The 15,561-nt window shown below is 36.3% G+C and overlaps 1 protein-coding gene across 2 annotated transcripts in view; it reads right to left on the bottom strand.

The window, feature by feature from the left end:
* klhdc8b (kelch domain containing 8B) overlaps nt 1-15,561 on the bottom strand; it is a 117,378-nt gene that overhangs the window by 93,089 nt on the left and 8,728 nt on the right. For both annotated transcript variants that reach the window (XM_083521259.1, XM_083521260.1), the window contains exons 2-3: nt 10,587-10,754; nt 8,519-9,468 (exon numbers count right to left, since the gene is read on the bottom strand). In XM_083521259.1, the coding sequence (XP_083377385.1) occupies nt 8,519-8,909 (391 nt within the window). In that variant the 5' untranslated portion in view covers nt 8,910-9,468; nt 10,587-10,754. The remainder of the gene's footprint in view (nt 1-8,518; nt 9,469-10,586; nt 10,755-15,561) is intronic.

The raw sequence follows: 15,561 nt of genomic DNA on the forward strand, positions 1-15,561 counted from the left end.
ACAGAAAAAATAATTTGCATCATTATACTTCTGCAGCCTGGCACTTCAGAAATGCTGTCAGAAATGTGCATTTATGAGGGGCCTTGTTTGTTCTGACCTTGCATCCGGAACATTATGATAAATATCCTGATAAAATCAAATGTTCCAATCTCATGGGTTGAAGACATTTTCAGTATGTAAAAGACAACCTGGGAATCACTTGGATACCCTTTTCTACTTCTCAAGTTCAAGTATGCATAGATTTGCCAACGAGAGGTGTGCACTAAACTGAATGTATAATCAAGAATTCCTTATTCCCAACAGTTATGACTAATCCCAGCTGCTCCAACAGTTATGTTTTCATGCCCTTGCAGTATTTTCTGATAACTTTGGTTTCCATGATAAAACGGGATTGAATATGACAGAATGAAATGGCTTATGTGGCACTACACAGGCAATACCAATACATTCCCATATTAACACACACATGGTCTTACTGTGTTCAGTGATCAGACACATCTGATCACCTCTTCACTTGATGCAATCCTCTTATTCTCTTTGACGGTTCAATTTCTTTCGTTATCTTAATTTTAGAAAAAGCTGTGGGGATGCAGTCTGTTTTCTCTCAACATAACAGACCCCTTATTCTCATAACTTTGGCAAGAAGAGATATGTTCATGCAGAATGCCTTTAAGCATGCGGGCCACCTTAATGCTGAAAATGTGCAACAGCTATGTGCTCACTGGCCATCTAAGAAGGCAGTGTCTGACTCATGGCAGCTCATCTAAAATAAATGATTCAAGTGTTGAGACTATACTATTTAAAGGCTCATATCTTTCAACAATGGCCATCTTAGTAACTAGTCATCTTCCATGTATAGCACTGTACAAGGACGAGAATGCTGTATCTACATCTACAAGGGACATTCTTTTAGAAGGATAATGCAGTCAAATCACAATCATGTTCAACTTCAGTTATAAAAACATCTAGAAATGGGCACGCCCTTTTCACTATATAGCAAATATAGCTCTTATATATATATATATATATATATATATATATATATATATATATATATATATATATATATATATATATATATATCACCAACATATACTAAACTAGGCATGGCAACAACTCCTAAAATAGCAGCCCATGTTAGATTGGATGGTGCAAAACAATCCTGCAAATCTACCGCCAGGGTGCTCTTTGGTTTTAAAGAAACCCTGGGTATGGACATCATATGTTATTATGCCTGACTGCTAAGTTAAATTTCCAGCTACCTGCACATTTGGCATATACATTTATTCTGATTCTGATTCTGACACGAAAGTGAAGGTTTCAGAAACATGATGAAACAGACACAGAAAAACTCAGCAAGATAATCTCAGGCTCCAGTTTGCAAGAGATACAAGGCTTTTCTAACCAAAAGAATTAGCTTGGGAGCACTTCCCAATTGGAAAGTGATGGTCAATGCAGATACTTGCTTTTCAGGCTTGGAAGCAATGTTGTGCAGGGTGAAAGATGAGGACACGTGACCACATCAAGGTGCTGGAATTGAGGACAATCTATTAAGTCCTTAAATTTGGCTTATTCTTATAGTCCTGAGGAAGGACAAGGTTAAATTGTTGGTAATCTCCTTTTGTAGAATCAGCTCAGGTGAACCTATCAGCTAACTGTGAGCATCATAAGAGCAACACTTATCAAGACACATAAAAATCCTTACCGACCATTTTTTATAACATCACTGAATGGGTAAAGTTGCTTACAGTGAATGGTAGGTGTCTCCATTCAGTGCAAATGAAATATCAAAAATGTATGTAATATTTCAGCCGAAAATAAAAAAATAAAAAAAATAAATTGTTAAGCTTTCACCAATGCTAAACAGTGAGGCAGACCAGAATGCTTGCCTTGATTTACATTTATGGCCAGGGGCAGACACTCTTCACAAGTGCCACTCACAATTATCTCCTTTGTACTTCTGAGCATTTGATGGTTAAAAGCCTTGCTTAGGGGACCAGCAGTTGCAGCCTGGTGGTGCTAAGATTTAACCTTCCAAAAAGAGGTTTAACATCTTAACCACTAAGCTACCACTTCCCCCTGCCTTCTTATATAATGTTTTTAAGGTATTAAATAAACATAATAAAATGACAAATTACTATTTCTATATTTCTTATAACAAAGTAATTTACATACTACTCAATTTTATTTCTTAACGAAAAAAAAAAATAGAAAAGAAACCATGCATGTTTGTAACATATCCTTCTGTGTTAGCACTTACTATGCAAATGGTAATTCTAAAATCTGAATACAAAAATACAAGATGTGGACAAAATGTAGTGCTAAATGAAAAATCACATCTGCATTGTTTTCATTAAACCATCGATGTATTTAAATAGTCAAATGTCTGTCTATTACTTGCTTTTAAACTTACTTGCATTTTGGTCAGCTTGGTTTTTAGCTGACATGCTTCAATTTGCATCAAATTAATTTTTCCCAAATTAATTCCTGTTAGTTTCATCCTTCATAGCTTGCATTACATCACAGCAGTCATGTGTGTCAGGTGCAACTCATTTACTTTACTTGGTCTCTTGGTATTTTACAGCAAGTTTAAGACTTGTTATGCATGCACACATATATATCCATGTAATATAACACATCACACCTGGCTGTTCGCAGGAGTTTACAGATACATAAAGAGCTAGCAAAATCCAGTAACAGGCACAAGAAAGGGGAAGTTCAGAAACCACTAGAACCATTAATTCCATCCACAAATACACAAGAACCTGGAAATGAGGTATTTTAACTAAGATATCTAAAGTATAATTCTAAGACTACTTTTAGGAAAGTATTAGAAAATATTGTCAGACATCCAGAACTTGCAACTGCTGCCAAAAGAAACATCCATTATTTGGTAGCACTGCAGTCATGCTATTATTAGAAAAGTGTGCCCACTTTTAGATTTCTCATTTGCATGTTAGCCCACACTAAGCTAAATTCAGAATTACAGACATTGTGGTGAATTGGTTATCCCATAATTATCTCTATTTCTCTTTCTTTTCAATTATGGTCTAAAAACAGGTGGTTCAGTTTCATTGTTCACATGTAAAAAATAAAGTAAACTTTTTCATTCGGTTTGTGTAACATAGAATTTTTTTTTCAGATAGCCTTAAAAATGCTACAAAAGCCATGGTGTACCAGGAAAAGATACAGCACAAAGATAATTTAAAAGGAACAGAATCAAAGAAATGCATGACACCAGATCATCAGTGCGTGAGATGACACAGTGTGTATTTACAAAGAAATCATGTTGATGATGTTCTGTACAAAAAGTTTTATTTTAATGAATTTTTATTTCTCCTATGTATAAAAATAGATAAATATCTTATATCACATAAACTGAATATTTAAAATAATTAAAAAAACTAACTAGAAAATTATATAATCATTATGAATTACCCATATAGTCAATTTAACTTTTAGATTTGATGCAAAGAAGATTGCTATGAATACTATAATGAGAACCTTATTAAGAAAGGTTCTACTAAAAGAAGTAGTATGTTACAGTCTAATAAAATAAATGACAAAGGTCGCTAGGGTGAAGCTAAAGCAAGTCAAACTAATCACAATAAAAGAAAGCATGATCACAGCTGGGACTGCTGGAGAGGCTAGCTAATAGTAGTGGTGCTGATCTAGACCCAGTAATAAGCACTCTATCTTTCCCTTATACATACCAAAAACTGACAACAGCAACAACAAGAGTGGAGGGAGTCATGGGTTGGCACAGCGACTTGTTCAGCTTCGTTCTAAAAATGTCTTTGGGTCAAACAGACACTCACGCACAAACATACACACACACACACACACACACACACACACACACACACACACACACACACACACACACACACACACACACACACACACAAACACACACACCTGTTGCTAGGCAACAGCAATGCTCTCTTGATCAGGAAGTGAGAGGGATGGAGATGATGAGAAGAGTTGTAGAAAGAAAGATGATGGAATAATACAATGACGTGCAGAGAAATAGAGAAAGTAAATTGGGTGTTGAGACCTATGCCAAAAGCTGAAGTCACAATGAACTAGTGTGCCAATCACCTGCCAGGGTTGGTGTGTGTGGGTCTGGCCATCAGAAACAATCCATAAATGAATACTCACAACATTCTAAATTATATCTCTGGCATCTAGCTCCACACAAAGCAAAATCATCCTGATTTCCAGATGATACATCCAACTTCCTCTGCATTCATTTCTGTAATAAATATTCTGATTCTTTTCCACTGACCCCAATACATAATTTTAACTTTGTTTATCTGTCATGTCCTACCCTGAAACCAGTGGCAGCTTGTAATTTTCTATTTTCATGTTGGCGTCTTAACCATTCTGAATTTTTTTACAAAACAATATAGAAAGAAAGAAAGAAAGAAAGAAAGAAAGAAAGAAAGAAAGAAAGAAAGAAAGAAAGAAAGAAAGAAAGAAAGAAACCCTTCTTCAACCTCCTTAGTATACTAATCAGCACAAAATACTTATTACACAATGGGCTGGAAAGTTCAAAGAATTTCAAAGAAATGCAAATATGATTATATCTTCAAAGCTTGTCACTCCCAATGATGATACATCATATAAGTAGTACAACAGGGAGAGAGAAAGAGAGAGAGAAATAAAGAGTGAGAAAAGAGGACTAAAAAAACTGAGATATCACAGGTCATATACAGTTGTATTCTAATTACCTGATTTTGGACGGTATCCATTGTTAAAAGTGCTTTGAATTAAATAAAGATACAGTAGATACAGCAGAAGTCTAGTGCAGGGCATCATGTACATATACACAGACACACTCACAGACACACTCACAGACACACACACACACACACACACACACACACACACACACACACACACACACACACACACACACACACACACTTTATAAAGAGGCTCCGGGTTCAGGCACAAACTGCGAAGTGATCGCTCAGTTTACTTTACCAAGCCTACTTTTGTGAATGATGATATGGTTTTGGCCTGTTTCTCAGTTTCATGATTATAATCTAGCCCAGTTTGAAGTTAGTATGAAAATCATCTGACCCTTTTATTTTGCTTTTGAGTTAAAGAACGATTTTCCCTGCACTAGCACCTACCTCTCCCTGTCATTCTTGACCCAGAGAAAATACAATAACATACAATAATTAATAACATTTGTTATTTGATTTGGGGATGGCATCCAGACTCTGAAGCAAACCTTAATTGAATACTTTAAATAATGTCCTATTTGTTTTTGGATCCAATCTCTCTTTTATTATAAAATGCAACTATATTTTATTTTTTAAAGCAAAGAAATGCCATCTTTTAGAAGGCAAAATCTGTCATCTGTTATAATAAAGAAACATTTCTTCATTATAAACTCTATCTTATGATTACATACTGCTACACAATGTCAGTGTGCACAATGTCATATGCTTGTATTAGTATTTAGTATTAGTATTAGTACTTTTGTCATTTATGGTCATAAATACCAGCAATTGAAATCAGATAGCCAAAATGGTTGAGTTTAGGCAGATAAGGATTAGTTATAAATTACAAGTGCAGTGTGTGCAGTGTGGGAGAGTGTAATGTTTTGTCAAATACTGCCCACCCAATATGACAGATTATAGTTAAACGTATTGACACATAAAGTAAATTATTTTATTTTCTAAATTCTATTCTGCAACTTCAAACTCTTTACCCTTTGTTTTTATTATTTATTAAAGTGTAGGTAACCAACGGGTCTTAAAATGCATTTCACTACATGTCATACAGTGTATGGTTATGTATGTGATAGGAACTTCTAAAATATAGAGCATCAGATAAAAAAATATTATAGTATTAATAATTTAGTATTAATAATATAGTAATATAGTATTAATGATTTTCTGCCACTCTAAGTGATTTTATTGTGGTAGCAATGATGCTCTGACACAATCTCACTGGTCCTTTGAAACAAGAAGGTAAGGACGCTGTTTAAGCGTTTATATATCCAAGACATAATGGTAGAAAGTTGTTGAAATGTTTTCTAAATTAGAATAGGCAGCAAAAATTGGTTAATCTCTTAAGTGTGCGAGGAACCCTGCTGCAGTAAAATCAGCTTTTTTGGCATACTTTGCTTTGCTTCACACAGGAGTGAGGAAAACTATGCGTCCCACTCAACGATCAATGACCACAGCTATTTTAAAAAGCCAAATGTTTAAACTGTAAAACTGTTGAAGGCCCAAACAGCCATATTATCTGCCACATACATAATCATACACAGTATATCATGCAATGTTAAATGAGACATTTGTTAATACAGTAAAACCCTGTTGTATAAGCAACTAATAGTACAAGCAAATGGAGATATGAGTGACCCTGCTCGCAAAATTTTAGCCTATTTCACGAGCAAATTTTGAAGGCACGAGCAAACCCACACTGCCAGTCCCGTTTTCGGCCGAGGGTAGCATCAGTCGCTTAGTTGATGACGTATCGCTTGTTCGCTCTCGTTGTTCAGTGCAGCAAAAACGTAACTTTTTTTAGCGTAATATTTTTATTTCACTAGAAGTCTCCCAAGAAAATCAGTGATGGTGCTGCGAAAACGAAAGTAAATACAATTACTATGGAAACCAAGAAGGTTACGAGCGTGGTGTGGGTCTCACACTCGCAATCAACCACTATCACATAGGTAAGTGTTAAATTATGTTTACATTACGGTAATTTGTGGTGTAATTGTTTGTTAAAAAAGGGCTAAAAATACTTTTTAAGTGCAGAAATAAGCGATTGAATGAGGTCTTGGAACGGATTTAATCACTTTTACATTCATTCCTATGGAGAAAATCAGTTCGAACAGGGTTTTAACATAAAATAGAATTAAGAATGAAAATAAGGGTAAAAATGTAAACGTTAAATGTAAAATTATCCAGACATGTTTAATACAAGTGCAGTATTAAAAGGTTATCGCAAACATGGTCTAACTGTAAGCTTATCGATTTGGTCACAGATTTGGTCTCATAAAGTTTCGCAGTCAAGTTTAGAGAAATCACTGTCATTCAACTTAACAGTATGGGCAGCACCAGCCATCAATTGTTGACTATATGGGTAATATAGCAGGTATATGACTATACCTGCTTTTGCAAAATACTTTTGCAAATACTTAATAGGGAGGAAACTAAACACACAATATTGATATGCAATTTAGTAGTGCTAATTCTATTTTTAATTTATCCCAATATTCATAACTTCTCTCTAAATGTCAGACCTGTCACAGTGTCAAAGGGATGTTATTTATAACAAAAGCCATGCACTGAATACCCGGGGCTGATAACATATACACCTCCCTGCTGATGCCAGCAGAAGATTATTCATATTTCTATAAATACAACAGGAGCATATCTGAGTAAATGTGAGCTTGTCAGGTAACTGCTGTCTGCCTGCTCAGTGAAGAAAACCTGCTGTTCACATTCACACTTCTGTTCACTCTACTCTTTTCTTCTTTCATCCTAGATGCTGTAGCCAGTAAGCCATGCCAAAATACTGACAAACAAAACAGAAAGAGGTAGGAAGAAGACCCTTTTAGGAACCAAGAACTTGCTGCAGTGTTTTGCTGGTTTCCTGTTTGAAAAGTGTATGATACTTTTACAGTACTCCATATTAAGGAATACGATGAAGAGACAGCAAAAAGAAACACTGTAAACTAAACAGTCATCCATCTCTTCTCTGCCTCTTACTTCAAGGCACCTAAATGTTCACTCTCAAGAGAGATTCTGCAGTGTGTTAGAGAAAGACAATTGGGCTTTGATTGGGAGCTTATGTATCCACAGCATACAGGCAGTCAGGCTTTCAAGACAGCATTTTAAGTGGGAGTGATTGTAAGGAGAAAAAACAGATAATCACAGAGCCACAAGTAAAGAAAACAAGAAAGTCTCTTTCTATTCGTTTCCACTCAAAAGCCTGTTTCTGGAAAGACACGCTTCTTAAAATCTCTAACGTATGTGCCTTGTGAAACTGAAGACTTTTAGTATAAAGTTATGAGTTTTTCACAAACTTTTTTTATCACATTCACTAAATTATTCACAGTACTATTTAACATAAATAACCAATTAATAATTTGGGACATTAATGGGTCGCATCGATAGATATTTGGCTTATTTTGTTCACTATCAGGTTTCTCATGGTTGCTTGTCATACACATCTCAGTGAAACATCACACCATTCATGGCTCCATTGTTTTACCAAATAATCGGTTTGTCAACAGTAACTGAGACAAATACATTTCTAAAGCTGAGAAAGAAAATCACTAGATGCATACAGAAAAAATATTTTGTCCCAGACAAAAATAATTTTTTTTAATAATTTTTATGATAAGTTTGTTTATTTTTTGTCATGTTTTGTGTGCTGTCATTTGTCTGTTGTCACTCGATTAGAATTTAACACTGACAGTGTCTTGAATCAATTACAGGATACATTTTTCTGAAACATAAACAAGGGGAAAAAAGCTCACAGCTCTTACCTATCTCCAAAGCAGTAATGCCCATTGATGCCTGTCCCAATCCAGTCTTCCTCTCCCACTTGCCTTCATCAGGGTGGTAGATTTCCACAGATGACAGTGGACTCTGCTGAGCATCCATGCCCCCCATCACCACCAGTTGGTCCCCCAGTGCCACAGCTGACGCCCCAGCCCTGGCAGTAGGCAATGGGGGGAGTTGACACCAGCTTTGGCTCTCTAGGTCCAGGACCTCTACAGAGTCTAGAGGCATTCCATTCTCGCTGCAGCCCCCAATCACATAAAGGCGGTCGCTCCACAGCACAGGTGTGCAGTAGACTCTGCATGTAGCCATTGGAGGGAAAACCTCCCATTGCAAAGATTTCCAAGGACTTACAGCCATCTCAGGCACTGGCATGGCTTTACGTGGGCCCAGAGGCGATGGAACATTACAGGGACCAGGCAGCAGGAAAACAAGGCAAACAAAATAAGAGATGTTAATCTATCCAAAAATGTTTGCCTTTGGAGCAGCAGCTATTTTCACTTTGCCAGAGTAACAAGCTTTATTCCGTTTCCTCCACAAAAGGGGGGAATTCAGCTGCAGTAAATAAACCAAAATATTTCATTTTTGTTGCTTCGACCATCAGATTACGATTAACATATAGATCACTTATTTGCTTTGCTACTTTGGTGAAATACTGGATCAGTTAAAGTAAGACTGGAAAACTGTCATGCATGCCAAAAGTGATGCTCCAACAGGATAACCGTGTAATTCGGTCAAGTTTTAGGTGTAATTCCTCCTAACAGTTCCCATTACTTATCAGGGGGTCTTGGTCTGGCTTGATCTTCAGTAATCCACAACAGTGATTTCTCATGCAGTGCTCATTTCCTCTCCTTCACAGCCATAAAAAAGCAGAAAAGCCCCTGGAAGCAGTCGGCTTCTGGATAATCAGATCTTTGATCACCTGATCTAGAGGCTGGCAAAGAGAAAGTAAAACAAAATAGAAAAATGACTTACAAAGAGAGAGGGAATGACAATGATCAATATATAGGCAGATTAAAAATATTAATTGCAGTGTACATTTGCCCCCTCCAGTAGGCTTATTCTGATTGTGGTAGCCACAGGTCCTTCTGGGATTCTTCCTGCAAGACAGTCCAGGTGTCAAATAAACCCTGTCACCCGCATGATTTGATGGCCAAAGCACTGACATTTACCATTTACTACCTTGACTCAGATAATAAAACAATTGGCAGTGTGCGTGTATATATGTGTGTGTGTGTGTGTGTGTGTGTGTGTGTGTGTGTGTGTGTGGCAGAGAGAGAGTGAGGGGAATGTGGCAAGTTTCAGTACTATGGCCAACATCATAGGTCAACCTCTCTACAGGGAATTACAGCTCGGAGCAGGAACCGCAGCAGTGTAATTGGGACCTGCGCATTTTTAATTAGTAATCTTATTAAGATGAGGTATGTGATGGGAACAGCTGTCTAGGACTGAGGTGGCAAAAAAGACTGTCAGACCATAAACAGGACAAGTGTTAGTGAGGGAGAAAGAGCCAGAGTCACACAGGATTGATTAGAAGCTTGCTGTAGCGTAGCACTGAGAAATGAGGATGAGTGTGTGTATGTGAGAGGTGAGCAAAAAGATTAGACTATGCCACTCAGATGCTGATGAAGATAAGATGGATGAAGAAAAGATGGAGTAAAAGATAAGGATGCTGAGGATGTGTGTGTGTGTGTGTGTGTGTGTGTGTGTGTGTGTGTGTGTGTGTGTGTGTGTATATGTGTATATGTGTGTGTGTGTGTGTGTGTATATGTGTATATGTGTGTGTGTGTATATGTGTATATGTGTGTGTGTGTGTGTAAGTAATTTGTAATTAATGTCACTGATAACAGTGACCTACACTATGCTTTAACTGCTTCACTTCCCAGCACATACCCATCATAATGACGCTATGTCTTTTCTATATGATTTCTCCAGTATATTCATCATCAATCATTTACAAACAGTTCTCAAAAATGTTCCACTACAAGTACACAGAGTTAAAAGTGAGTAAAGCAGAAGAAAACAAACATTTAAATGTAAATGATCAGTTACCCAGAACACATGCTTCGCTTTATCTTCAGATATTACTTCACTGAAGATATCTGAAGCCGTTGTCCTTCATAGTTTGTAGAAAATATTTTCCAGATGATGTATTTTCATCAGACAGGAGTTCAATGGGATTGGCAGATAAGGGTCTGTAGCCAGCTTCTGTATGATTTCCTAGAAACCAAGAGAGAAACAGAAATAAACACAAGACATTCAAGACACACAGAAAGATAGAGAGAGAGAGAGAGAGAGAGAGAGAGAGAGAGAGAGAGAGAGAGAGAGAGAGAGAGAGAGAGAGAGAGAGTCCCTCTGGGAGTTGTCATCCACTAATTAGAAGTCTTAGAAGTGGATTACTGTAGGAGTACAATTTAGATAACAGGTGACTCTTTAACGTATATAATATACTTATCTACTTCACAATAAATTACTTTATTGTAATACTTTATTTTATAAAAACAAACACAGAAACACAGTCACCATAAACAACAAACTATTGTGCTATTGTACCATATACAACCAACTTTTTTACAAAGATACATTTTTTACATGTTTTGCAGTTTATTCACTTGAAATGTGATGAGAAAGACGTTGGAAGACATTGTGCTTTTGAAATAATATTTTAGTCCATATCTTTGCAGTAAGAATATATACTGCAGTGATGCTTGCACAGATGAAAATCTATTAAATTACAGTCTTACAGTCCTATGGTCTTGCTTGTTTAAGTAAATCTCACAAAGCGGCCAATAACTGCCAAAATAATTCAGATTTGTTCTGTAAGTCATGTATAAGTTTTTCCAAAGGGAGAAGATTAGACATTTGTGTTAAACACCTATTCAGCGTTGGATATCATGTACCTCATACTGGAAAAGTTTCATTTTATTACAGTCCCAAAATAAATGCATTAATGTTGTTATTTCAGCTTTACATTCAAAACACAACTGAGATCCATTTCGGACTCGTACTGGGGTGAGGTATATTCTGTATATGAATTTGAAGTTTTACTCATGCATAGAGCTTGAAGTTGATTTTTGAAAAACCTCCTCACATATAGAGAGACATTCATCATCAGTGAACGGTCCTCTCACTTTAAATATTTGCCATTGCGTAACCACCCCCAAAACCTTCTTGCCATTACTCTCAAATTCTTTTCAGATTTATTTTTCGTGTTTCAGAATAGATCCAAATTTCTTTTTTAGGATCTTGAAATTATAATTATGTTGCTATTTTTTCTCATTAACCACTGGGAATGCAAATATTTGTTTATCTCCAATAACCAGCTCACCATTTCACATAGAGTAATTTAGAGAATTGTGATCTGAAATGAAAGTTTTTCTTCTTCTTCCTTTCTATTTACAGTTGTAGAATCTTTACTTTCCTTCTGACAGATTCAGCCTGAAAAATCAGTCTTTTTAAAAGACATAGTTTTTCCCTTGTGTTTAAAAATATGCAGTTTGGTGAAGTCTTACAATATTTTGGTAAATTACTAAGTGAATAAAGTAAAGATTAATGCATATGAGGGAGTCAATCTGAAATGGCAATAAAAGAACAAAAACCGTCCTCTGTGGTCAGCCTTGTTTGAAATTATTTAGATTTTGTCTGTATGTTCCACCTGTCTTATTCCTCCCCTTATTCTTGTCCCCCTTCTTTTCACAGCTGCCTGTTTCCCCTGTGTGTATAAATAGAAATTAAATAAAAGGAAAAAAATTGCTCCTTTCCAAACAGAATTTCTAAAGCTCAGGCTCCCTGTAGAGCTTTACAGAGTGTCAGCTTAATCAACAGTGATTTCCTCCATATGACAAGTTTGGCACACACATACACAAAGCCCCAAGAAAAATGCCAGAGGCCACAGGATTGTGTGTAAGAGTGAGATAGAAAAAGAAAATGGCAGGTAGCCACCTAAATTGCTACGTTCCTAATGTAGAGCTTCAAAGCATTCGACAAAACAGAAACATTAAAATGTTCCTAAACGTAAGTTTAAAACAGCAAATAAACTTTCAGCACAGTTGAGCTGAGAAGAGAAATAAGATTAGATGTGAATGACAGTGCTGTTATTACACAAGCACACTGATTACAATAGAGTACGTACCTATAGAGTCACCAACTAAAACCCATTCATAAGACACGTTTTAGAAATGGCAGTTTGTTTATCGTATTCATTATGAAATGTGATGTTACATGAGAAAATATTTCATTTGAGTCTATGCACATACAAAAAAGTCACTACTGATCACTACTAAGCAATGCTGACTGACTGCAGAAAAACTCAAAAGAAGCAGCAGATAAGTCTTTCCATAAGTGTATGTTTTAAAAAAGAAAGTGATGAACTGTTTCTTCTTCAAAAAAATCAGCTTGGCAGTGACTCTCATTGTGCCACCCCCTTTCTCCCTGTAGAAGAAGTACAGTGAGACAGCTAAAACAAGTCATGTCAAGTCAAGTCAAGTGGCTTTTATTGTCATTTTAACCATATACAGCTGGTAAAGTACACAGTGGAACATAACACTTTTCCTCTAGAACCAAGTTGCTACATTAAACAACACAGAACTACAAGACACAAAATAGAACTAACTAAAGCTATGCAGTTAAAAAAATAAAAAATAAATAAAAAACCCAGAACTAAACAGTAAGTATGCCTTTAAGATAATAGAACACTAAACTGTTTTTTCTGTGTTGCTGTCTGGGCTCCACACCAGACTGGGTGGTGCATCTTTTATCCTCTGGCACATCTTAGATTCATCTAAATGCAGCTTTGAGGTATCTGTGTACATCCTCCCCTGCTGGCAAATTCAGTTTGAAATTCAGCGTGATGCTTGTGGACATCTATAATTTATCTCTACTAACTTCTGCTACACTCTCCGACGCTAAGCAAAATCTGATGTATATGAATTTTGGCTGTGCACAAACTATATGTATATATTCTACATATGTATTAAGACACACAATTAAACACACAATATAGGTCAGCTTTATCATATACACACACAGATTATATACATCCACATAAACAATCACCGGTGCCAAAGCCATCTGTGGTAAATAGTCTAGAGAACATAATTTGGTGTGATGGATGCTATTCTCTCTTTCCTTTGCCAGTCACAGAGCTAACTGTCAATATCTAACGACTCATAATTGTGGAAATGGGTAGACAATGCTGTCTTCCAAGTGTGTTAAACTAGCTTGGGTTGTACTGTAAGATGACTGGCAGTTCTGAAAAGACGTAGCTCTGACTCCATCCTCCCAGATTAGTAGCTGCTGTGTAATAAGAAAAGCTAAATAACCAATTTTACAGATGGTTTTGTGTTCTAAATGCAACAGAACCATTAGAGCATATATTATTGCTATTAAGAAAATGAATGGCCAAATGTACAACTAGTAAAACACTGTGAATGGAGAGAGCCAAAGTAAAGTGGTACAACACTGCAATAAAAAAAACATGAATTGAGAACATTGGACAAACGATAAAAATAATACATGTATCTTTTCTGGTTGTCCAAACAACTACAAACATTTTGGGATGGAATACAGTGGTCCCCCTGAACTCGCAGGAGTTACGTTCTAAGAATTATCAGGGGTTGATGTGCATCACTTGACAGTGTACACTGTATATTGAGTCTTTCTTTCTTAACAAAACGGCAATATATTCTATGGTGTGGTCTCCATATTCTATGGTGTGGTCTGCTGGGGCAGCAGCATCTCTACTGTAGACAGGAAGAGACTGGACAAGCTGAATGACCAGCTCAATCTTGGGAATTCCCCTAAACACTGTACAGGAGGTGGGAGAAATGAGGATGGTAGCAAAACTATCATCATTGCTGGAGAATGCCCCTGTATGAAACCGTTTCATCGTTGAGCAGCTCCTTCAGTGACAGACTGTTACATCCTAAGTGTCTGATGGAGCGTTACAGAAGGTCTATTCTCCCTGCTGCTATTAGACTTTACAATCAAAGCTGCTCCCAGTAAACCAGTCACCATAATACACACCTAACATAATACTACTTGTGTGCAATATTACCTGCAATACGTGCAATATTACCTGCATTATGTGCAATACCACCTGTGTGCAATACTACCTGCAATACGTACTTTTTCCTTATTTGTATTTATACATTGTGTTGTGTATATACTTGTATACTATAGTATGTGTCTATTTTTTTTATATATTTGCTGCTGTAACAAAGAAATTTCCCCAATGTGGGACGAATAAAGGTATATCTTATCGTATCTTATTTGGGAGAAAAAATTTTTTAATATCAATGCTGTAAATTATATCCATGACAAAAACAACCAAAGTCAAACAAAGTGAAATATTAAGAAAGCTGGGGAAGAGAAGCAAAATGAGCAAAAAACTTATAATTTAAACCGAATGAATAGCACTAACAAAGCTGTACATGTTTGACATGATAAGCGGCAGTGATGATATCTTGCCTTATCCTTCAAATGTGTTTCCAAATCAGATGCTCCATTGCTCCTTATCAGAATAAAGCTGCAACAAAAGAAAATGAATCACACATAAACACATACACACACAACATACTTCGTACCCCCTGCTGACAAATACCCCATCAGCAATTTATACATTTCTTACACACACACACCCACACACACGCACACACACAAACACACACCACCCACTGTGATATAACTTGTGAAAATATTCAGTTTCAAGGAACTGCAGCAAAAAGCAGCACTTACTGTGGCCTTTAAAAACCCTCTTTAGTTAAATTACATTAAAAGCTACCAATAAAGTCTAATGGATTGTAGATATTGTGCTTTTTTGTTTTAGTCCTTCACTTTCTTAAATATTTAGCTAAGTACACTTTGGAAAAAGAATGTACACTGTTGAAATATATTTTCTATCTGATTACCTGATTTCTACTGTATATTTTATATCTGCCTGACAAAAATTCTTCTCATATTAAGTTCTCGCACTTCCGACTTTTTTTGTGAACATCCAATATTTCTGGTGCATCCACCTATAACCTTG

This window comes from Silurus aristotelis (genome assembly GCF_946808225.1).
Source record: "Silurus aristotelis genome assembly, chromosome: 19".
Classification (NCBI taxonomy): Eukaryota; Metazoa; Chordata; class Actinopteri; order Siluriformes; family Siluridae; genus Silurus; species Silurus aristotelis.